This window comes from Apis dorsata, unplaced genomic scaffold, assembly GCF_000469605.1.
Source record: "Apis dorsata unplaced genomic scaffold, Apis dorsata 1.3 scaffold_1283, whole genome shotgun sequence".
NCBI lineage: Eukaryota > Metazoa > Arthropoda > Insecta > Hymenoptera > Apidae > Apis > Apis dorsata.
This window is the reverse complement of record NW_006264380.1, coordinates 33,525-61,123: the sequence shown is the minus strand read 5'-3', so window position 1 is coordinate 61,123 and position 27,599 is coordinate 33,525. Positions and strand designations below refer to the sequence as shown.

The following is a 27,599-nucleotide window of genomic DNA, read 5'->3' as shown; positions in this document are numbered from 1 at the left end:
AAAAGAGCACGGACTATTTTTATCATGGGAGCTCGGGAAAAATCGCGACAGATAACAGCGTATCATTGTCGTGAAATTGCAACGCGATCAGGTAAATACGGGATACGTGCAATACGTAGCTCAATCGTCTCTGCATTTCTTTGTTTATTATTATCTTTGTTTCTTTGTTTCTTTTTTTTTAAGTGTTAATAGTGGAATAATTTCCGCACTTGAAAATCGAAGTTTCTTTCGCAGAATCGAGAAAAATAGACTTTTGAAATAGGTAAATGGGAGTAAGTAATTTTAGTTCTTCTCTAGCGATGTAGGATTTTGCGAATAATTTCGTTTGAAATAGTAAAATAATCGTATTTTATACATATTATTCCAATTAGAAATTAAAATTATTTTTATAATTTCGAAAATTTATTAATACAATATAATTCATTGCCTAAACAATCATCTTTACAATCATCTTTATTGATTACTTGCTTAATATTTTTTAAAAATATGAATGTAGAACATACATTTATTTTTCGAATAGATACATACTATCTTATGATAAAACTTATTAAAAGAAATAAAAAATATTCTAACTATTTATTTACTTTAATCGCAAAGTTGAAGAAGCTTTGAGCCGTGTAGAATTCCGAGAACGTGCTTACTTGTTTAAATTTTATAACGAGAAAACACGAGATTCGAAGAAAAATTCCAGGAAATTCACGAGATAAATTTTGTCGCGTGGAAATTTTATAAAAGTCGTTTTTATTGAAGAGTACCGAGCAATTTATTGCTCGAGACTGGAGAGATCGCGAATTGCCAGCTTTCTTTGCGCACTGGATAATTCAAAGTTGTGCCAAAGTTTTCACTGTGAGAGACGAAGAGAGATATTTTTATTACGTTTGACGATTCTCGTGTTGGAATTAAAGAAAATATTTAAAATTCTTGTTAAACTTGAAGCACAGCAACGGATAGCGAACATTATCTATACAGAAAGATTCAGATGCTTCCTGTAAAAAGTGATGAATAATGTGTCGTTTTAATCTTATATCGATTAATCGAAAAAAAAATAAAAAATATGCAAAGTATTTCATATCGATTGAATTGAAAAATAAAACGAAAATCTAATAATCTAAATTATAATAAAAATGGAACTCCTATTTATGAATTGATTTAGAATTGATAGGATACGTAACAATAAATTATAGATGCTAAAGATCATATATTTCTTGATAGAGATGAATCATCATAGTATTAAAAAAACCAGTAGATGACGATATTGATGTGACTGTAAATAATTAAAGGAAATATTATTAAAGGAAAATACGTGATGAGTGAATACGTTTATAAATTTATAACGTTATTTCAATAGAGTAAATCAACGAAAAGATCTAATACATTATGGAAACGATACTTTGATATTTTATTGCTGTTAAAATTGTGTTCGCGTTACGATCCTTATCAGATTAATTGTATTTCTAAAACATGAAAATGAAATATTATATGTGAATGATATCAATTATATAAATAGTGAAAATGAAATATGATCTATTTTTATGAAACTCTTTGAATTTATTTGATATTCATTATTTAATGTCATGTATGGACAAAATGTTTGACGAAAATTATGGAATATCTTCAACATTATGTATTCCGTAATCTGAAATAAAAAAAAAATATTAATGTTAAAAAAATATAATATTCTCTAATATTTTTAAACAAAAAAATCATTAAGATTTATTATTAAAATATAAAATAAATGATTTATTTATTATTTATTTTCCTCATGAAATGAAAAAAAAATTGTATAAATAATAATTTATTAATTAAATAATAATATATTAACTATTAATCTTTATATCATAAGTCATTTAAAAATTCTTTTAATTGATTGAATTATTGAATTTAGAAAATATAGAAAATTCTAAAATTATGCAAAACTTAGTTTATAACGTTCCATTCGTCAATGAAAACAATATAAGTTTTTGATTAATATTTTTCTTATATCTCCTATCTTATCGTATCTTTCATTTTGAACAGTGAAACGAAACAAAAAGTAAAACTAAATCAAAGAACACAATTATTGAAAATACAACGAGTATATTTAATATATCATGAATACCTTGGCAAATGAGGTCTGTTTGCTAAATGTAGCAACGTTGAAAATTCATAAAAATCGAAAAATCGTGAAAATGTACGCGATTACGTTCTATACAAACCTTAACTAACACATTTCTTTTTTTCACATTTTAGGTAGGAAATAGAGGGAATCCCGAATAAAATTTAAATGAGAATATTAGAGCAATACATATGATTTCATTTCCGTGTAGCGAATTCAAACTTCGAATAGCGTATATTAATATATTAATAAGTATATATTTAGTCGTTTGTAATTAAATTAATAAGCAACAATAATATAATTAATCATGTTTTACACATATTACACATTGCATTTTATATATATATATATGTTCTAATATTAATTCTTCATTCATCTAATATTTTATTCTTCATTCTAATTATACTTCTTGTTTCAAGCTTTTTAAATGATTTTTACTTCTTCAATTTGTCTTCTTCCAAAGATCGTTTGTACGTATAAATACATACATATTAGAAATGAGAATTTAAATAAATGTAAACTACAAAGTATAATTGTAAAAAGTGAGATAATTACAGTAATTTGGAATATTGAAAAACTTGTCATGAGTTATTCAATCATTGAAGAAATTACCACATTCGTGAGTGAATGTTACTTCTTTCACCATAAGTGATACGTAAACAGATTACGCAAGAATATCTAAAATTATTCGGACATTCTCTTATGTATTCCTGTCACAAATCAGAATTGTAAATTATATTCATAAATGCACTGATATCACAATAACATTAATTACAATTATCCTTAATGGATAGTTTTATGCTAAAATTATATATAATTACAGTTTTATTCATAGTTTTATTCAATAGAAAAAATTTCCAACGATTTCCAAAAATTTATGATTATTGTTTGAACTCGATTCCATCCATATTTTTTATATTTTCCATATTTTTTCTATATACGAGAAAAATGATTTATTATTTCTTTCCATTGTTCTCGTTCTACTTTATTTAATATAAAAATTTAGTTCATTATATTATATTTAGTTCATTATATCCAAATGGTTTTTTTCTCTCTCTATATATATATTCAATCAAAGATAATATAATATTAAATATATTATCCACATTAAATTCGTTTCTTCGAGCATATCCGCTTTAAAACAGTTTACCACCTTCTTCGAGCACGACGTTCGCACACCTTCGAGTATCCAATTTCGTCCCTTGTCACCCAGTCTGCATTCAGAATGAAGCTTGAACGGCGAACTTTTTAACGGCCGTGGAAAATGGTCGAAGCCAGCAGCCGCCCAATCGAGGAATTTTTGCGAAAGTTGACGAGTGAAATTCTTATGGAACGAACTCCAGCATGGACGAAACCGCGACGATTATAATTGGCAAGCTGATTGACGTGGCAGGGAACCGATATACACACACGACCGCTTCCGTTCACGCTTTCAGGCCAGTTTTACCTTCGGGTGAAAAAAAAGTGAAAGGCCCGGTTAATCGGATCTGGTCCTCGCGAGTTTCGGCCAATTTGACCCATGGCTGCCTTTTCGACCAACGAAGCTGAATGCCAGTTTTTCAGTGTGCGTTTCTTGTTTCAAACGTTGAAGGATTTCTATGAATAATTCGATCGAATTGAATTTCGAAATTTTTGCGTAGAATTGATTTTTGATTGGTTTCGTGATACGGTATTCAAATCTGTTATAGAAAAATTTTAGTATTTCAGTATTCCATAGTTTATCCATTTTATAATTTGAAGAATTTTAACATGTATGGCATGATGTAAATTATAATATTTAAAGTTTCTAATGAATATCATTCATGCTTCATTAATATTTAAATATTCTATTATCCAAATATTCTATTATCCATATTCTATTATTTAATAATTTTATTCTTCAATAATTTTATTGATTAAACATTTGTATTTTATTATTCGATATCTTATTATTACATTAAATTTTCTATTATTTCAATGAAAAATAATATTTCATTGTTAGCTTTTTATTATATATATTCAAAGTTTTATTATGCAAATGTTTCATTTATTATTATTCGAATATTGCATTATTGTATTCAAATTTATTATTGGAATGTTCCATTATTTTCTAATATTTAAAAGGCTACATTTAATATTCGATATTGTTAAAAATAATATAGGATAAACGATTAAAAAATGTTGAATTTCTATTATATTTTATTGTATCGTTACAATATTTCGATCTTGCTATAATATAAAATAATTGTCGTAAGGGGAATAAATCATCCTCTATAAAAATTACTTTATTCCATCGAACATATCTTTCTTAATTCCATTAATTTGGATAAAAGTTGGGATGAAAGTTCCATTACAATTAAGTTGTGGCTTCGTGATGGATAATTGAAGTAAAAGTAAGTGTAAAGTATGTAGATTATTTTAGTATATGAAAAAATCCATATATATCATTGATATCTGAATACTTTTATAAATCACGTGTATAATGAAATTTATTTATTTTTTATTTTATTATCTATTACTTTATCAAATATTTAAAGAAATACATGATTCATAAATTAAATATTCGAAGAGAGAAATAATAAATTAATTAATTTTATTCCTGAAAAAAATAAAATTTTATTAGAACTATTTCATCAAATCCTGATTTTAATAATATATTAAATATATAAAAAATATTCTATGTATAAGGAGTTTTAAACACGAAGAAAATCTAATAAAAAGCAATAAACAAATATGTAAAGAGGATTATAAATATAATAAAAAATTATAAATTTTTTATACATTTCAAAATATTTGAAATTTATTAGCTAATACATATATATATAATAATATAGAGAGACATTTTAACGATATATGTTTCTTTTCGTCGCTTCAAAGAATAGTCATATTCAGGAAAAAATTAAAAGTTTCCAAATTTAGCATCTTGAGAGATTAAGACTAAAAATCCTAAAGCAGGAACTTTTATTTGCTCGTTGTTGGAGATGGACCTGTTTAAAATGAATAAAAATAAATTTATAAAAAATTAATTCAATTATGTCTATTTTTAATAGACGTTCTATAAGCGTACTTCTAAAACAAAATTCTTTTCCAAACTTAACCAATCTTGAAATTAAATATTATATTTAAAAATTCGCAAGAAATAAACAAAGAATTACTCTGATTAATATTTTGACATCGTAATATATATATAAAAAAAATTATTTAAGAATGTATTACTTACAAATTTGTAAAAATACAAAAGAAATTTATAATGCACGAATATATTGATCGATATTACGATACAGTTGCTCTAAAAAGATAGTAAAAAAAATGTATACTTACTGTACATCAGAGTTAAAATTGTTATAAAACATATTCAATTTTTTCGGCACGTTATTAAACGCTTCCAAGTCCACGATTTGTTCCTCGTTCGAGAAGTTCATTATTACATAAATAGATCCATTGTGTTCGGTTTCCCTGAAGAAATTACGATATATCGTGTACATAACTTTTCATTGAAAAATAGAGGAAACGATAGTATCACGATCAATCGTATTGTAAGTTTCGATGATTTTACTGTAATCGATTATATTGCATATTCACATGTTCAAAACTATAATGTATGTAGATGAATAATAACAGGAAATCATTGCGATAATATATTTTTTGATAATCAATTAGTTAGTCTTTTACTTGTATTTTCTTTTTCAATATAAATATTAACTCTTCCTTACACGTATGTTAACTTACCTTTGTTCTTCTTTGTTATAAAAAATTTGATCACTATATATTGACAATCTAAATAATTTTTTAAATTGTATGTATGAGTGAATTTCAACTTAATAATTAAATTTAGATTAGATATTTTGAATAAGAAAAATACCTGTGTGAATGGTAAAATATTTTATCGATCAATCGTTTAATCGACAAATTGATCGATCATAGACAACGTTTCCCAATTTACACGCATACTATCTTACCTAGAGAACGCGAAAACATTGTCGTTCAGCATCCTTGTATTTAAATTGGCCTCTTTAAAGTATGGCGATTTTTTCAACGACGCGAATTTCTTGAACATATTGAAGAACGAGTTTTTGTCCTTCTTTTCAGCAGCTAGATTGACAGTCTTGTAATTTTCGTTGACACGAAGCCAAGTATTAGAGCTTGAGGAAAATCCTGCGAATCGAAATTGTTCCTTACTGAATTCATTAAAGGTTTATGCTTTTCGTTGTAGGAATATGCTATAATTATTGTTAGAAAATATTTTCAATGTTTTAGAATCAGTTATAATAATAACATATTTTCGATAAAGGAATGATATCATATTAAGAAAACATAAATAATATCAGAAAGACATCAATGATATTTGATAAATATGATTTTTGTTCAAAATAAAATAATCGATACGAAAACAAACGTACATTCTCATTATTTTTCCTTTTTATGGAGAAAACAATAAATATTAGCATTATTACCATCAATATTAATCAATTGCATTATTCGTGTATTTAAAATCATGCAGTCTTAATAATAATCAGTCTTTGAAATATTCGATATTATAGCAATTAATTTTATTATATTCATAACTATAGATTTTTAAATTTAAAAATTCCATAAATGATTAATCTACTTAATAATATTTAGTACTATGTACAAAATTTTTCGATTCTTAAGATGATCTCTATATAAAATCATTTCATACAATTTGCATAATTTCTCTGCTATAAAAATTATACTTTGAATATTTTTGCTTGCTGCAAAATTTTATTCATATCCTCACAAAAATTAAGATTCGTTTAAAATCGCCTTTACGATTGAATAAAAATATCACATCGGATGTAAAATTAGGAACTTACCAGCAGAAACTGAGTCGTCCCATTGGAATGGCGTTCTCGCGGGATCTCTCGACATCTCTTGATAATTTTCTTTACCGGCGCCGCATCCCTGTGGATCCTGCGTATCCTCCCACGAGATATAAGTATCCGACATACCAATTTCATCACCGTAGTAATTCACGGCAACACCTGGCAGCAAAAGCGACATCGTGGTGATCATACGGGCCTTCTCCTCTCCAAATCTCGACACCAATCTCAATTGATCGTGATTTCCGGGCTGCGGATAGAATTTTAAAAACGTTCAGCGCTTTTTGTCATTGTTACGTGTATGATGCGCGTATTTTCGTTTAAATATATTAACATGCGATTATAGAAGACTGTAATATTGTATGGAAAGTTCTAGATCCATTTCATTGGTTTTGTAATGATAATTAAATAAATATATTTTTGTGAAACATTTCATAGGAATTTTTTAACAAATGGAATTTATATTATGCGTTATGGAATATGTATAGGATGATTTGTGACAAGTGAAAAATAGGAATAGGAAAGATTTTTGAATATATATATTAAAGATATATAGAATATTATTATACAATGAAAATTTCTACGTAAAAGTTTGTGTTATAAATTATTAAACAATATTTGCATATTTTTATGAATAATTCATTAATTGCGTCAATGTATCATGACACATCCTTCATAATATTAATATATTAATTTGAAATAAAAAAATTTATTTCTTAATTTAACTGATAGCTTAATGTTTTTATTATTTGAAAAAAAGGGGTGAAACTTTTAATATCTATAGAAATTTATTCTTATTGAATTTTATATAACTATAAGAATATTGAATTATCATTACTGGTTTCTGTAAACTATTATTTATATGGAAATTTTCTATCTCTAAAATATTAATTTATTATTATATTATGTCAATGTAAATACTTTTCTTCCTTTTTCCTATTATTATCTAAGTTTCAGTTCTATAAATATTATGGAAATTCTTTTACAATTCAATAGATACAAAATTTAATAGGATATTTTAATTATTTAATTTGGAATTATATTAATTTTCATCAAATTATTCGAATATTTTATGTATTTTTTCTCGATTCTTCTCCTTTTTTCTAACAAATGTTTTTTTTACTAGTACTCTTCGACACTGAAATATCGGTTTTCTGGCTTGAAATTTCACGATCGAACGCTCAATGCGCACACGAGCTCGATGAACCTCGATGCACACACGGAATTCGAAGAACGTGAGTGGAAAGAGGTTCGTTTCGACCCTTTTCAGCTATTTCGTGGATATTTTTTAAGCTCGTTCACGCGTGGCCATCCTCGACGTCCAAAGGCAGAGCCTCGAATTCGAAACAGTTAGGTCCATCGATCGTTTTTCCAATCGAACAAGTTCGACCACTCTCGTATCGTTTGCTTCTAGGATAATTCGATTTTCCTTCGACCTACCCATCGTTCAACTTTCGAACAAGTAAATGCGTCCGCAGATGCTGGATAGTGAATCGATTTAGTCGAAGAAAGTTTCAAGAGTTTTAAACGTGGGACCGAGGAACCGAGATCTACGTTTGCGAGCAAAGAAATTTCACATATATGAAATCTTGTTTTCATATGCTCATATATATGTTCATAAAATTTCTCTAAGCATGTAAAAGCATATAAAATATTTTAAATTTTTATGAAAATTATTCATATGAAATAAGAAATAATTCAATTTGTAATAATATTAAATAATTAGATTATTTATTATTTATTATGCTTTTGCAATATTTTCACTAATTTTATAATATGAATGCAAAAAAATAATCTAAATTAAAATAATTAAAATAATCTAAAAACATTTATTTCTACTTGGATTTTGATAAATGATACTCTTCATTTCAAATGTTTGATGAAATTCTTGTTAGTGTAAATTTTTACCATTAATTACATTTATTTTTATCTCGAATATTTATTATCTCCAAAATTTCAAGTCTATAATTATAGAAATTGTCTTCAATCACAGGAAAAATACAAACAAATCCATTAAACAAATTCATATTAATGGATTTCGAAAATTGTGATTCCAAAGTACTTATTATTTCCTCCTTTTTAAATATGAAAAATTTAATAAATTTATTTCACAGAATCATAGAATCTCTTTTGCAAATACTTTTTCATTGAATTGAATACTTGAAATTTTAAACACTAGTACATTTCATTCTTCTGTTCACAAAAATACACTATTTATGGATATAATTCAATAAATATATGAATAAAATATATCAATATTCAAAATTGCAAATAAACAAGGTCTTGCACTCTTGTCAAATCATCCATCAAATCATAAAATTCAGATAGCATAGTACTTGACATAGTCTTTGAACCTTGAATAGGTTCAAGATTGAAGTGGATCGAAACACGATCCTATATTCAAAGCTTTTGAGATTCTCTAATCTCTCAGAGTGATATGAAGAGCAATTCTACGACCTACTCTAGATTCTTTTCTTTTACTTCTCTTTTTCTTTTTTTTTAAAATAATTATTCTTTTTGTTTTCTATCATTTTTATCATTCTACTTTTTAATTTCTATTCTAAATTTTTTTAATACTCATAATTTTTAAAATTCCAAGCAAAATAATATATAACTGTTCAATTAATTAAATATTTTATAATTTTGATAAAATTTCTTTTAAACTAAATTGTTTAAATTTCAATTAAATGTTGATGAAAAATATTTAGATAATAAAAAAATTAGAAACGTCAAATTTTACAAAAATTCAATTCTAATAATCTTACTTGAAGTAATCCATCTTGAGATTCTAATGCAATAACGTTAATATCAAAAAGTGATTTGTCATAAATCATAAGATTTTCAAAACGTTACTTAATTTTTTATAAAATATTAATTATTACTCACCACCCAGTTAGGAATACCATTTGCTGGCATGTACGTCATCCAATTATCGACCAATTTCTTGAAGTCTGATGAATTTGAATTCTTAGAGACATTCTTGATGAATGCAAAATTGAAGGGAAAATCTGCTCCGTAATCGTAATATTTCATCGTCATCGATAAATTCGTGTATGCCTCGATAAGCATGTGTTTTGGTTGCGGGAATTCGTCTAACACATCTCTGAATTTGCGAACTACGTTGTAGGTTTCTGGGATATCGTGAGTGTAGATCTTGAGAGTGTACTCGGTTTTATTGGGATCATTTGTTTCACCTGATAGGGGTTCGTCTAAGAATCGCATGTCTTCGCAAATGTAAGGCAGAGCATCTACTCTGAAACCATCAAGTCCTCTCCTCAGCCAAAATCTGAGAACGTTCTGTAACACATTAAGACAAGATATTTATTAAATGTATTTTTAAACGCACAATTGTTAGCAGTGTAATCTGAATCAATCATTGAAACCTTATTATTTTATTCAAATTACTAATAATATAAATGAAAATTTAATTTTCATTATATCATAATATAAATTATTTATTAATTATATGACAAAATTTAAAACATTTTTCACATTTTTGAATTATTATTATCATTTAATAGTAATTCATAATAAATAATATGTGGAAAAATATATAAAATAGAATATATGGATCGCAATGAAATTGCGTAATGATATTACATTAATATTACTGATCTTGTTTCTGATAATTTCCAGTTTCAATGAAAGAAAGTCGAAAGTTACCGACGAAAATTAAAGACTCGAAAACTATATAGTTCATTTTAGTGAAACGATTCTCTTACACAAGAGAATATTATGCTACAAGAGAAGATGAAAAGAAAGTAAAAATAAAAGTAAAATATATTCTCAGCACAATGAATTGAAAATTCTAATAATTTCTAATAAATTAGATGATGAATGAATTTGTATCATGATCAAAGAATGATTTTCTATCAATAAATATCAATAAATATCAATGATTACAATGAAAATTTTTATGTATCTTTATTAATTAAATTTTTTTTGCTGTACTCTAATTTTAAAAATATTTTAATATTTAAATATGATCAGAAGTAACTACATATATATATACACATATATGTAGTAAAAGTTCATTATTTTATTTTTTCTGATCTGATACAGTAAAATAATTTTCCATATTTTTACGTCAATAATTCTATAACACAAATAACGTACTTGCATTCTTGAGAAAATCAATAAAAACGGAGAAATGAATCAAAGTCATGTTCGCCATGTAGTTCGCTAAAATAACGAGTGCACTTAATTCTCATTATTTGTATCATAACATGTGATCAATTTATAAAATCAGCAATCTCGAAGAAAATGATCACAACATTGACATCGTTTCGTAAAAAAGAAAAAAAAAGAAAAAGAAAAAAAAAAGAAAAAAAAAAGAAAAAAGAAAGAAACTGAAGCTAATGGCTGTTTATTCATTGATTTATTACGAAGCTAATAATTAGATCTCAGGTTAATAACGACGTTGGCTGCTATTAATCACTCTTAGTTGAACTTATTGAACATTAAAAAAAGAAAAAAAAATAGATGAAAAAAAAAGGAAAAAAAATCTTGAAATATGATATTTTTTTGTCTCTTTTGAAAGAAATTTATGTTATATTTCTATAATTTGATATTTCTATATTGTTATATTTGTATAATTTGATATTTCTATATTGTTATATTTTTATAATTTTTTATAATATAGAAAACATTATTCGAAAATAATGGAGAAAATTCATTTTCATTGTGTAATAGGATTTATTTCCAGATGATAACAATTCTGCGTAATATCTGTGTTATAATCCTTTTGAACATAAGGATGATATATGATAAAAAAAGAAATCTGATATCAGTTTAAATAGAGAAGATATAATTATTTGTAAACACACGGACAAATTGCTTCTGCTGTTTTCTTTAAAAATAACACGAAATTTATTTATTTTTACAAGAAAGTTTTTCTGAACCATCTTTTTTTTTAATATCCTTTTATAAAACTGAATAAATATTATTAATGAAATTTTATAAATTACCAATTCCAATCAATTTCTTTGTATACCAATAATAACTTTGGCAATATCAACGATACTTTATAAGTGAATTTCACAAATTGTATCTGATTATCCTATTTGATCTAAGATTATAACAGAGAAGTCTATAATTTACAATTATATTCAATTACTGTTTCTTGTCAATTCACTAGTATTATTAATTGAAATTGTTATAAATATTTCTTTTTTATTTTTTTATTTTACTTTTTACATATTGAATACTAAAAATATGCAAATATAATAACAAAATTAATAATGATATTTATTAAGACACATTGCTATTTAACAATTTTTATTATATTTCTTTAATCAACAATCTAGAAATTAAAAATTAAGATTAAAGATATTAGAATTACATATATTTTTTTTCAGGAAAGGAAAAAAATATATGTAAAAAAGGAATCTAGTGAAGAATTCTACAATTGTTCCAGTGACATTTTAAAAAATAAAAACAATAAAGGAATTCATATAGAATAATGATTTCTTTTAGAGATTGATTAATAATGATGTAAGTATTGATATAATAGATAAAAAAATATCGATATCAATATGATTACTATCTCTTACAATTAAATCTATAAAAATTACATAGATAAGAGGATCGGTAGATAACGTGGTTTTCATCTGATCTAGGAAATTTAATCAGATTTGAACACAGATTTAAACGAAGTTATGTATACAAGCTGTCTTGTTCCACATAACTTTTGATCGATGTGATTCAACGTGTCTTTGTTTGCCTAATTTCGTCAAGAATTCTCGACCTTGAACCGAAAATGGGATTTCATTGTTAGATAAAAGATGTGATATCAATATGAAAAATATTTTTTTATGAAATCAATAGATCGATTCATACGATGGATAATTTATGTATAACGAAATTCTCATAGATTTACATTAAATAAGATAATCAATTGATTTATTTTTTAAATTTTATTTGCTTTATTTATTACTATTATAAAACAAAATTTAAGAGCATTTACTTATAACTTATGACTTGTGAAATTATTATTAGCATTGTTTATTTGTAACTTCTAATTTATTTCCATTTGTTTTATTACCAAACTTATTACTGCTATAAAACAGAATTTATTACAGTATCTACATATAATTTATGACTCGTGAAATTTCTCCAATATTAGCTCAAAGAACCTAAGTTTAGATTATATGATACATACAATATTTCAGATATATTTGAACGAATTCCACTTAATGAAACTGTTTAAACATTACATATTTTTTGATTGAATCTCATAAACTAAAATTTGAACTGTGGAGTTTCAATAAATTTAATATATGTAATGTAGTATATGAAAGAATATTTCATAAAAAATTGAATTTGATTTTCTCTAATCTTAAATACAATAATTAAATAATTTGGTGTACTCACTTGCATATTATCCAGTACAACTGGATTATAGTAATTTAGATCTGGTTGTTCTGGTGCAAATTGATGCAGATAATATGCCTGTCGTTCTTCCCGCCACGACCAAGCTGATCCACCAAATACGCCTACCTGTACACACAAGCATACGAAATGAGATAAAAATATACAAAAATCATACAAAAATGAGATAAAAAAAATATTACAAGAGATTATTTCGACGTTATATAAATATAAAGCTTTGAAAATTTTTTAATTAAATTAAATTAAATATACGAAGTAATATCAAATCTCGAATAACAATGCGAGTTTTATGGCTTTTAATATAGTAAAATATTTTTCAAAACATGAATATGTTTTTTTAGATAAAAATTCCAAACTTTTGATGAAATACTCGAATCACAAAAATAAAAATTGAATTATGAAAAATATTTGAAATTGAATTCCATAAATGTCATTCAATATTTCGACTTATATAACTTCTACTTGAAAGCAATTATAACAATTAGAAACTTGATGCAAAATATTAAAAATATAAAGAATGGATTTATCTAACATGATTATTATTTTTTTTTATTAGCAAATAAATCACTATTTGTCATGTATAACGTGATTTCAAAGTAATGATATTTGATTATTTTTATTTTCATTTTTCTTTTTAAATAAATCTTCAACGTTTTTATGTATAATTCAATCTCTTTCTTATTAAATAGAAAAGATTATTAAATAGGAAAGAAAAAAATATAATATTTGATATCAGTGTTTTGAAATTTTAGATTAAATAAAATATGAACATATATAAAATAATGTGAAAGTATAAATATTTTGTCATGAATTTATAAAATTATCCACCCTCCAAAAGTATCCCACATGTTTATTAACAGCCTATATATTAAAAATAGTTAGAATGATTAAAGTTTCGATGATTTATAATCTTAAAAGTCTTTTAAATTATATTTTTTAATCTTCGAAATTATAAAATTTAATTTTTTTTTATCTCTATATCGTTCTATATCTCTTTCGTCTCTTATCTTGCATTCTTGTTGAAAAATCCAAGATCAATCTATAAGTTTAATGTTATTTTATCAAGTATACTTCAAATTCTTTTATTCCAGAAATCTTCCAGATATTTAACCGAGAATTAATTTTTAGCAATTATCATCTTTTTCACTGCGATTGCAAATTTTTTTAAAGTCTGATATTAAATAAACTTTGAAATTATTTGTTCTTTTAAGATTAATTTACCATATAATAGATTTATTTTTTAGATTTTATTATTTTTTAAAGATTTATTTAAAGATTTATGAATAAATTTTTTAATGATGATTTTATTTGAAAATAACGGATACGTCGACAATTATTTCGTGCGAAAAATTTAAATTTCATCGACTAATAGGATGAACAAAAATTCGGCCCACAATTTTTCTATTAAAACAATAACAGATGATATTATCTGCGAGCATGCAAATAAGATTTGTCGAAACGTGGAATAAATATTGACAGATTAATTTTTTGGTAAATTAAATTGATTTAAATATCGTGTAAATTATGAATTGAACGATGTGTTTATATTTTAATAGATCATGTTATTATTTTATCTAACACAAAACAATTTTGTCTTTTCTTTTAATATAAATCTCATGTCTTTCTTTAAAAATACTTTATTAACAAAATTATTAAAATATTAATATCGAAATATACTATAATATAAAAATATAATATAAAAAATATAAAAAATATAAAAAAAATAAATTTTAAAGGCCATTATAAGTGAATTTTCATTCCAAGTAATCTTTAAATTTCATTTTCTTTGATAATAGCTTCTAAGAATTAATGAATTTTGCTACTGAATAACATTTTGGTAATTAAAAGTTACTTTTTTAAAATTAAAATTTTTATACAATATGTATACATAATCTTTCTTATATCAATTTTCAATTATTCATTAATAGCACTGTTATACTATAGTGTTTGCTTCCTTATTTCCTTCAATATCTCTTTGTCTTCAATAATACCCTTAAATGTCAAAGAATTTTTCAAACAATTTAAACAATGCTTACCCAATTAGTTGGTGGAACACGTTTACCATTTACAATTTTTCCTGGATGCCAAATGTAATAGTTGTTATAAGGTTCAATGTTTTTCAAACTCAACTGGAACCATTCGTGTTGATCAGATGTATGATTCGGAACGAAATCCAAGATTATCTTCAGTCCTTTCTCATGTGCAGCATTAACTAGGTTATCTAAGTCTGATATTGTGCCAAATATGGGATGAACGTCGGTGTAATTCGAAATATCGTAACCAAAATCGACCATAGGACTTGGATAAATAGGAGATAACCAAAACATGTCGACGCCCATTTCGAGAAAATGATCCAATTTTTGTTTAATACCTGAAAAACAAAGATGAAATATTATTGGTTGATCTTTCTTTCAAAAAATGAATTTTCTTTTTCTCGAAGAAATATTAAATTTTTAGTTTATACCCAAAGTATTCGAATAAGAACAAAATCCAAGAAACATTCCGATTTCGTTTGAAAAATAAAAAAAAAAAGAAATAAAAATATCTAACACTTTAAAGTTATTTTTCAATGACATCACTTGTATCATTAACTCATAACAGCGCAAATTTCGTAACGAGCATCGCAGAAATGCTGAAAGTCTCTTCCGGAACAAGCCGCGCCAAAGCGTTGAGAAAAAAACGAACGAGAAATTTTCATTAAAATTTATTTTCTCGTGTTTAAGCGACATTAACTTGTTCCCTCGGGTGTTTCACATCCCTTTCTGCGGTTCTCGCACTTTCCCTTTCTCCCCGATTAACAAGGGTACGCGGTTAGGTCTCCCTGTTAATTATATCTGTGCCACGTTTACCTGTATACCTGTTGTTACATAATGGGGTAAACAGATCGAAAGATGAGGCGAAAAGGAAAAGCAATTATGCCGGTGTTTACTAACCATGACTAACCTGCGTGATTCCTGACCAAACGTTTCATGATTAATTATCCGTTACGGCTATATTTTCTGGCGATTCTTTGTTATGATTACGAAGAAAGAAAAAATGGAAAGAAATTTATTCTGCATATCCTTTATGGTATTTTATATATCTACTATATAAATATTATTATTTGTTATAATGAATTTGATCATGATATAACATTTAACGTTTAAAGTGTTAAAATAAATAGAAAATATATTTCCAAAAAAATTTGAATTTTAATTATTTGATATAATGAAATAATGTTATTTTTAAAATTATAAAATACAAGTTATAAATTAATAATTTTAAAAATAACTAAAAATTATTAAAAATTATTAAAAATCATAAAAAGGAAGACGAACCTTCGATATCACCAATACCATCTCCATTGCTATCCTTGAAGCTCCTCGGGTAGACCTGATACACGACCAAGTCCTCCTTCAAGTTTTCAGGGAGCGGCTTCCATGCTGCGTCCACAATAGACAATGCCATAAGGCAAAATACGATTACCGCCCTCATGCCTATTTAACACAAAACACATCGGTGAATATGAAATTAGTTCTCTGATTAATCTCTGATAATTTTGGATTCGACACATTCTGCGCACGATGACCACATAGTTCGATATTCGCAATTCAACATCTACCTTTCGTTATTTAAGCGATAGAAAATACAGTGAACTTTAAATAGAACAAGTCGCGTTATTTCGTTTTAATTAAACATTGAAAAAAGAATTGATACATATAATACTAATTCATATTGTTTCTTATATTTTCTAGGAATTATAATTTGATAATAATTTAATATCACACGATTATTTTAACACGATTGGAATTAATTGTAATTATATTTATTTGAAGTGTCTCGTCAACTTGGTAACATAGACTGCGTTGAAATCTAATGACATCTTCCCTTTTATAGCACGCGTTACGTAATGGACCACTGTCTACAATTTCCGTAGCAATCACGTGTTCATTGAACAATCGTATTAAATTTTATCAAAATATCTTTCATTTGATTTCCAAAGATGAAAAATCCTTTCTTCTTCATTAAAATGTTTTAAAATTTAAAATTGTGATTTTTCTCTTTGGATTAATTGAAATTGATCGATGTAATATTGATATTATTTTATGAAGAATAATATGATTTAAATTTCGAGACAATTGTTGCAACAAATGTTTTCTTCACCCTTTGCAATACTTTTATGAATAATGTTTTAAAAATATTATAATACATATAATACATATAAAATATTATAATACATATAACATCTTTTTTTTTTGTTTTCAGAGCATTTAATTTTATTCCATAAAAACAAAAAAAATCATGCATTAATTAAATAATGACACTTTGTTACACATTTATTAAAAAGTTTTAAAAATTTAATCTCTTGGATATATGTTTTATATTATCCTCTGTCCTTCCGATTATAATGGATATTTCATTGAAAAATAATATATTATCATGTTTCATTATCGTTTAACACGTTAAAAATTTATTCGACTTTTCCTCGTTGGATTTCACTTTATTTCTATTTTATTAACGTGCGGTAATGAAGTTTTTCTTAATAAAAGGAGAACTTCCCATTCTTCGGTTATGAAATTTTGTACTTCACGTAAACTATCGGCTTTATTCTACACTGTTACATATTTCGTTTTTTCAAGCTTTCACGTAAAAATTATCGATCGAAAGTATACAATCTTAAAAAAGAAATATAAAAGAATTTTCAAGGATATTTATCAATATAAAGAAATATTAAAGTTTGTTTTATATTTATTAATTTAGCATAATTTATAAATACTGCTCCTCGAAGTTAGTTTCAAAATTTTATTAAAACAATTTAAAATCGTTTCAATATCAATCAGAATGGTGTCAAGATTATAAAATTTTGATTAAAATTTTGTATCACTTCTAATCCATGAAAAATTACTTTTATGAATAATGTTTTAATTTTCGTATTTTGTATGCAAATATTCATGTAATTTGATATTGTGGAAATTAAATGTGCATATATATTTATCCTATTTAATTCTACAAATATTTCGCATTACAATCTAATAATATAAATAAATTCCAAAATCAAAATAATTATAAAAAATGATATATAAAACTTGTATTTACCTGCAAGTTTTCTTATGAATTTTTAAATTTTTTATTCTTATGAATACATAGGATTCTGATTTAATATCTGAAATAATATTGATATTTCCATTAGAACGAAAAAGTTTAAAGTGTTAAAAATTTATTCACAATTCTTTACATTAAAAACTTTATCACATATAACATTTTCCTTTAAGACCATCATTTTTCTTATACCCAAACATTTCTCTTTGTCATTAAACTATAAAAATAAAATTATTACATCAAACAAAATTTATTTAACATGAAATTTAAATATTTGATTTCGAATAACATGAAATGTAACACTCACGTTATAAAGAATTTTTTACCGTAACAATTTTATTTAAATTTCTTTTCAAATTAAACATTCTATCATTTGTCCATCTTGCTTTTTCTCAGAAATCTTAATTTCATATCATCTATCTTGCGATTCACCTTCTGAATCATCTAACAAGAACTGCGTAATATAATTTGTAATTCGACGACAATAGCGTCATCATCATCTCAATTTAATGATAATAAAGAAACAAATCATAATCGTTGTTGGCCTACATATATATCGATTCTTTGTATTAGTGAAAAGTAACATCTATCAGGGTGTTATAATTTATTTATCTTAGCTATTTAATCAAACTATGCAGACTTAGAATTATTCGAAATTCATTACATTATCTCAAGATCCTCTTAAGCCGAAAGATATTTTTGCTCAATGTTCAATTATTGCTCATTATTCAAAATGAACAATGAGCAAATTTCGAGTAAAAATCCTCTATAGAAATAATAGATCGATTTTTGAAGAACAAAATTATTAATAGAAAGATTGTTACGTGATGTTACATATTGTATTGTGTAACATAAGTCAATATGTGTATCATCTTTAATCTGACATTGATTAGAATATATCGAATTGAATTTCAGAATGTTTGATTTTAATTTTTATTTTATGTTTTGCAATAAATTTAAATTTTCTTCTCAATGAAGATAAAAATACAATACATTTTAAAATTAAATAATTCTGTACGATCGATACACGTAATTCAATATTATAATTTTTGAATTAATGTTAATTGATTATATTTTAGAGTGACAGAGATAAAGATATATACATTTCAAAGAATCAAAGAGTTTCAGAGCGATTTTATTAAATTTTAGAAATTCTGCAAAGTTTAGAAAACTAATAGATTTCAAAAGTTTGGAAATTTCTGCCGATTTTATGCAAATCCTAAGATTTATGAATTAGTTTACGAAATAATAATAATAGAAAATTAATTAATTTTCGACATCACTGCTTGAATCTTCGATCCTCAGACACCGAAATTGCGAGACAATGTTCGGTTTGTTCAGCGGTAAAGGAGCATTCTCGCATTACCTAAAGCAGTAAGATACACCACAGTTGATACGCCACAATGATTTGACAATGCCTCAGACAATTTGAGATTGTAGAATCACTATTTCAATGTCTATAGAAATCTGAAAATCAATCCTCGATTTTTAAATCGTCAATCTATTATAGAGTTTTTTTTACTAAAATTTTTACTGAGGTTTTAAAATTTATAATTTGAAAATCTTAAAATTTGCTTTGAACCAAGAATTCAAGAAGAATATGAGTACTTTTATTACCCACAAAATCGCGAAAGTTCGGTTTTTATAATGAGACTCATTATAATTAATCGATGAATCTTACGATCTCTGAATTCATAACTTAACATCTCAACTTAAACATCTCACAAAATATCGAAGTTCAGAAACCCGTCCTAAATAAATCTAAAGACGTAGAACCTCGACCTCCACTATTGGAGACGTAGATCTTGCCCCAAATTACATCGAGATTATACGACATTGAACTCTACGACTACAAGATACTAAAACTAGATTGCAACAATTTCGACAGATTGTAATTCAGTAGATCATGAATCTTCTAATTTCGTGTCAAACTCAATCATCAGAAATACAATTTAATTTAAGTTTCGAAGTACCAACTCATTTGACTGACATCTTGATGTGAAATTTGATTAAACTCGATTATTTAAGTTTCAAGATTATTAATTTAATATCTCCGAATTCGCATCCTAGGATTTGCATCCTAGTACTATGAGAAGTATTTTCCACTAAGAGGAATAAATTTCTCTCAAATCATGAATTCCATAACATGCTACACATCGTTATATAAGTTTCATATTTATGATATAATAGAGTTGATTAAATTCACAGTTACATTAATAAACTTTCAATGGAATATAAAGTTTTGCTGATAGATCAAAGTAAATTCTACGATCTCATAATTACTGAACTATTGTCGGTTATTTTGAGAGGTTTCTTTGCGCCATAGCGTTGTACAAAACAAGTGTTTTGTTAACAAAGTGTGAAGTAGATGTCATCTCCTTAGATTGATAGGTAATTACTCTTTTGACTCTGCAGTAAATAATTTTGCATTTTCATAGTTGAAGTTTAGGTTTATATAACGCTAAAATCTTACACACGAAAGAATAAATATAAGCAAGAATATGTGAAAGAAAACAGTGAAATGAAAATAGAGCAAACCAAGGCGTACGTTTGTTTTAGGAAAGAACAACGAAATCATTCCTTTATTTTTATTGTATAGAAATGAGAGCTCTTTGATGCTCCTCTACAATTCAATATTAATTTAAAAAATAAATATACGATCACGATTATTATATTAGTTTATTATACGATTATTCATTAATATTTTGTGTGATTATCTTGCAAATAAATTACAAAAAAATAAACAACAAAGAGAGAAATTACAGAAAGACACTGAAAAGTGTAAATATTTAAAATATTTCTAATTTTTGTTTTTCAAAAATTGCGATAAAAATATAATTATTTTTAATCACAAATTTAAAAAATTTTTTAATTATCATTCAATTTCCGTATTCTTTTGGAATGTAATAAAAAAATCTGTCGTACAATTCGAGTTAAATAATGTTTGCTATCCGGTAGATATATCGTGATACTTTAAAACTCCAAGAACATTCCATCAGCATATCGAATATTGTCAGCAAGAGGAAAAGGCGTTTTCAATCTTGGTTATCGAGCTGTGCCACGGGTTTATATCCATCGATACGATCTAAGCCAGCGATATTTTGCCCAAAAGATAGTTGGTGAACCAATGGATCGCAAGCTCGAACGATACGGAATTTGAGAGGGTGGACTATAAGTGGCCATCATAAGCGAGCTGCAATCCTCGATCTTTCCGGTCCAAGGAATGTTACGGTTTACGAATTTCCAGTTTAGGGTTTACTAGGGTGAATCTTGGTTATTCGATCACAGCACAATCGATAAACACAATATTTAGATAATTAGAATTCTTTCTAGAAAATTGATAATGATTCTAGATTCTTATGTAATGGATTTGATTCTCTTATTCTATATTTCAATATAATTATATAAATTAATTAAATGAAATTGTATCATTTGACGTTACTGAAATTTTTATTTTTAAATCTTTTATTATTAAAATATTTTTCGAAGAAAAATCATTATCGATATTATTTGATTTCTCATTTCAATTTTTTCCAAAATTTTTTACAAATTAAGAGAACCAGAAAGAATAAAATAAATTATTCCACATTTATTGTTTATCACATTATCATTTTATTAACGAATAAATTTATTTATTCGTTCATTGTCAGATATTATAATTCGTCATGCATTAATAATTGATAGAAACATTATCCGATATTGGTAAAATGATTGTTATTTAACTTCAGAATACGTGAAATGATTATCATCATGATTATCATTATTATTATGAGGATCGTAATCCCTTTTGCCGTAATATCAATGCGTATAACGACATTAAGGTGGATAAATCATATGAACGTTACACGATCGTTAATCAAATTTACACTTTGATCGCAACATTCCAGCCAATGGCTGAATATAATTGAATAAATTGAATTTCAGATGTAAGCTGTACATGCCTTTCTCATGCTTTTTCAATCAAAAGCTTATCTTTAAACGTGTAGAAAATATTATTTCTTGTTTTTTGTTTGCTGTGCTTAATGGAAAAAGCATTTCAATAAGCAATTCATTTGAGAATTTTTCCAATTCAATTTTCAAGAATATTCAAATCTTAATATTTATATATAATTAACTTTATAGTTAACTTTTTGTAATTTTATCTTCTTTAATCAAATTTTAAAAAATATAAAACAGATAATGAAATCAATTTATTTTATTTAAAGTTTTATTTCGATTTTTTATATTAATGTATGATACATCTATAAAATGAATCCATATTAATACAGTTATTTAGTTATTTTGTCTGGTTGTTCTAATATGTTTTAATCAGCTTTGTATTAAAATTTTCCAAAATTAGTTTCCACATGAATAAACTACATTAATGGAGTTGAAAGTTATATAGAACAACTATTATTAGTTAACGTAGTCTATAGTTGTGTGGACAAGGAATAATAAAGTATAACATATCATCTGTAAATTATCTATTATTACTTAAGTTCATAAATTAATATTTGTACTAAAATATGATCAATAATTGTTTTATTAACTTCCATAACTTCTTTTTAAGTTAAACATTATATGCGTTGTATATATTCATATATCTTGTTTTGACAACAACATATGGTTTTTTATTTTAACTTGCTTTGTATCATTTATTCTAATTATCTTCTTATATTGATTTTTCTTATCTTTATTATATTATTTATTTATTAAGTATTTCTTAGTCTTAATAATTACTTACACTTATTTCAATCAAAAATTATCTTTCATATCTTTTATAATATCTTTCTCTAATTCTTCCAATCTAATAAAAAAAATTGCTAATTTTAAAAATTAAATATATATATATATAGTTTTTATAACATTTGTTATAAAAATCTGTTAATTACGACTGTTAATTATTCCGGTTTATAATTGAATTTACACTTTTGTATGATATAAAATATTCTCATAAAATTTAATTTCGCTGAATTAATTCTCTATTAACATTATAAATTAATTCATTTACATATACACGAGAACACTGCGTTGCAGGATTATTTCAATTTTCCATTCGCAGAGTACAAACAAACACCATTTGCATTGAATAGTTTATCTTCATGACACGGGGTTGAATTATCCTTTGAGTCGTAAGAAAAGCGAGGTAAATTCGATGGAATGATGCATGAGAATTCTATTACATTTATATTCAACCCCTTCACATTCGTCGCACGCGTTGATGGGTAACGGGTAAAAATGAAACTTTCGATAGACATGGTTCCGTGAACAGCCATTCGATAAAAAGGCAATCATCTTGACGGTACCCTGGTCTCGTTTGAATTTTCGGAACCTCGTTTAGTCAACCGTACTCTATTCAATATGATATAAACTAGGTAATATTCAATATTTTCTATCGAGTCTTGTATTCGATAATAAGATCGTAAAACAGGGGATCAATGATCGTTCACTCATCATGATTTAATTCAAATTTACGGAGAATAATTCAAATAGAAGAAAATATATCTAAATTTAATTTAGAAAAATTCATTTTAACAAATTTTAACAAAATATTTCAATGATGCAAAGTCACGAAGAAGCAATTTTGATTTCAAGTTCTTTCATGGTTGTTCTGTGTTGAACTTTTATATTGCCATACATTCATTAAAATTTATATTGATTGAGTTTTAGAATCAGTTTTATTCGAAGCAGCAAAATATTGAACGACCACTGACTTGCATCCAATGAAGCACGAAATTCACACGGAATCGAAATAAATTTAATTATAACTTCGCTTCGAAAATTGCATCGTCATTATGTTTCTGCTTTTGAAAACAAATAAACTGAACTTTCCGTGAAAATCTTGTTATCGAAAATATTATACGTAGATATTCAATTCAAATATGCAAATGAATTTGATTCTTTCCATAATGCGCTTATGATGTTCCTCCTAACCGATGTTAAATACATCTTGTAATTATATTATTTTGAATATATAATTGATTAAAAACCACGTAGTTATTTTAATTTCATTTTTTCTTTTTATTATTAATGATAGAAGAAAAATATTTTTATTAAATTAATTTTCTCACGTTTGACGGAATATTTTTTATCACAAATAAAACACATCACTTTTATTTCACATTTATTTGCTTTGTCGCAATAACAACTAAATAAAGTTAAAATAATTCACATTTACTTTCATTTATTTTTACATATCTTGTATTTGTCATATTTCAATCATAAATATGAAAATAATAAATACGAGCTACAATATTAAATATACGAATTAAAAATGTGAAAAGCACATCGTTTTATTACCAAATAATTAATTTGTTATTTTTCTCTCAAACGAAAAAATTCTATAAATCTTTCTCTGTCGAACAATAAAAATTGTATATCTGTAAAATATTAGAACGATTCTTAAAAGTTTTTAAGAAATATTTAACGTTTTCTTAGGATATAAATTCGGTTCTCTATTAAATCAACAGATAAAGCTTTGGGATTGAAAATTGAAATTTTCGTATATCTTCTTAAAACTTGATGTTTAATGAAAATTTTTTATTTCGTGTGATTGATATCTCGAAATTCGTTCAGTTATTCGTGGATTTTCTAACAAATAATGAATTTATGGATTGAATATATCCGATAGATGTTTGTTAATTTGTTTTTGAAAGATATTTGAAAGATTTGTTGATATTTGAAAGATTATATTTGAAAGATATAAATGACCACGTTCGAATAATGATTTATTATTAGAGAATAAAGAAATTGAATAAAAGAAGATATGAAGATTGAATTAAAATTAATCTTTAATCATAGTATTAATCAAATTTTTTAGAATTTTCTAATTCTAGTTTCAAACAAATAATGAAACGAAAATTCAATCACCTTATATTTATGTAAAATTTGCTTATTTGATTATTTGATACATTTTCAGATGTAATCAGATTTTCTTTATTCATTAATAAGATACATATAGGCAGAAACACATTTTCATTTAAATTGTCTGTTAAATAGTAATATCAGTTTAATTAACGCTACATGGCGAAAATGGCCTTGTGGTTTGTTTAGCATAATACAAGGAGCAAAATGTTTTCGATGCGCGTGTCATTACCAGCTCATTCTATGCACGCCATCGATCTAAATAAAATTCATTATAATTACTTTCCTTTTATATAATATCCAGGAACTTTTTAAAATCGAAGCTTTCAACAAAATCTCTTTAAAATAGTATCCTTGAAATTTCAATTTTCCTTTGAAATATATGTTCTACTTCAAAGGCGTTTGTTTCATCTGTTTCATTATTGACAGTACCGGATAACGTATTTAATACTGAATTTTATACTGAAAATGTATAATTTGAATAATTTTATATTTAAAATTTGTAACTTTGATAAAATTTTATATTAAAAAAAACTGATAATATTGAAATATACATATTGACAGTATTCTGATTTTGGACATGTTCATAATTAAAATTGAGAGAAGATAGAAGAAAATGTTATAATAGGAGATTTGCTGTAACAAAAATTTAAAATTTTAATTGAAATTGCATTGGTAGATAAAGAAAGTAAACATCGATTCGCAATTTCAATTTCATAGAGATTTGGATAGAAGATGCAGAGAAGTACTTTTATGTGCAAAAAACGTCTCCAGAAGAGTGCAGAAGGTTAGTTTTAAAGTGGAGGTGAAGTGGCCGTCTCAAGAGTCAACATTCAGTAGACAGAATGTTTGGAAGCCATTTTATTCGTATGTATGTAATGTATATGATCCTTATATTAAATTTCAATGAATATAAATTGAAATTTTCTAAGTTTTTTCTTTCAATATTATTTACATATTTATTATATTAATCTGTATAATAGAAATATGTAATTATTTTGAAAAAAATATAAGCAAAGTTAAATAAATTTAAATTCTAGGAAAGAACATCAAAATTAAATATAAATTAAAGATTTGGTATATTTAACTTTGAGATTTGGTTATATAATCGAAACTTTAATAAAAAATTTTCTCATTTAAAATTAATGAACTTTTATATCGCTTTATATTATCTCTTCTTATTTATGCACTTATTAAATTCAATGTCATAGATTTATTTAAAAGAATCATTTAATCCATATTTAATTTATTTTCATTATGTTCAATGTATCTATGTAATAATTATTTATTTTCTAATCTAAAAATCTTTTTATTATAAACTTATATTGTTTTCTATTTTAAATAATAATATTAATTTTTTAAAATAAGATTATATGTTAAATTTATGTTATGAAATGAAACAATTCGATTCTTAAGGGATTGAATCGATATTTTTATAAAATATAAATCAAGTCTATTTAGAAATAGATTTAAAAATATTTCTTATCAGTGACCGCATTTTTTTTAATTTTGTAGTGTGAAAGGATTCCATATTAAAGATTATCGATTTTTGGTGTTAGTTTAAGTTTAAACGTCGTTTCAAAAGGGATTACTATTTAGAAGAACTCTCAAACGAAATATTTTTAACTCTAACATGTAAAATTATATTAATTACTTACTAAATTTTTATCAAAATATAAAAATAAATATTTTAAATATATATATAATAAAATATTTTAAATAAGACAAACGAAGTCTGTAATATATTCTAACAAAATTAAATTTGTTAAAATATAAATAGAACAAAAATTACAATATAATTACTTTAAAATAAAAATTTTCTTAATTTTCTAGAAATAGAAATCACAATATATTAGTTTCAAACTTTCTTTTTCTTTGTTTCAACTTTTCTTTTTTCTTTTTTTGTTTAAAAGAAAGTAACTTAAAATATTTTCAGGCAACAGTGCATCTATTTCTAGTTTCTTTTAGATTTTTTAATTCTTTTTAAAAGTTTTAGATATTTTTACAAATTTTATTAAATGATTAGTGAAGATAAAAAAAACTAATTTGAAACAAAATGAGTTCACGAGGATAATTATAATTAATTTAAAACGAAATGATAATGGACTGTTTGATACAAAAAATAACACTTAGACTAATTAGATATCCAATCCATGTGAGCTACATTTGAATATCAAAAACTTCAACTATTAATTTGCTATACGTTTTATAAATAGTGTTTAAATTTCATTTACTAATTGCGGAAAGTAATAGCGTGATCTCATTTTGTGGTATGACAATTTTTTCCTAGTTTTAAAACTAATGAAATTATTAATTGATTACGGCACAATGGATAAAAAGTTTTTTCTTTTATCTTATTGTATAGTTCAAGT

General features: G+C 25.0%; 1 protein-coding gene across 11 annotated transcripts in view; it reads right to left on the bottom strand.

Moving 5' to 3' along the window:
- Positions 1-4,835: 4,835 nt before the first annotated feature.
- Positions 4,836-27,599, bottom strand: part of LOC102672637 (alpha-glucosidase-like) — a 47,712-nt gene continuing 24,948 nt past the window's right edge. For 5 of the 11 annotated variants that reach the window (XM_031514867.1, XM_031514868.1, XM_006625132.2 and 2 more), the window contains exons 2-9: positions 16,623-16,781; positions 15,342-15,676; positions 13,288-13,413; positions 9,802-10,212; positions 6,910-7,165; positions 6,034-6,229; positions 5,396-5,530; positions 4,853-5,061 (exon numbers count right to left, since the gene is read on the bottom strand). In XM_031514867.1, the coding sequence (XP_031370727.1) occupies positions 4,974-5,061; positions 5,396-5,530; positions 6,034-6,229; positions 6,910-7,165; positions 9,802-10,212; positions 13,288-13,413; positions 15,342-15,676; positions 16,623-16,779 (1,704 nt within the window). In that variant the 5' untranslated portion in view covers positions 16,780-16,781 and the 3' untranslated portion in view covers positions 4,853-4,973. 11 annotated transcript variants of the gene reach the window in all.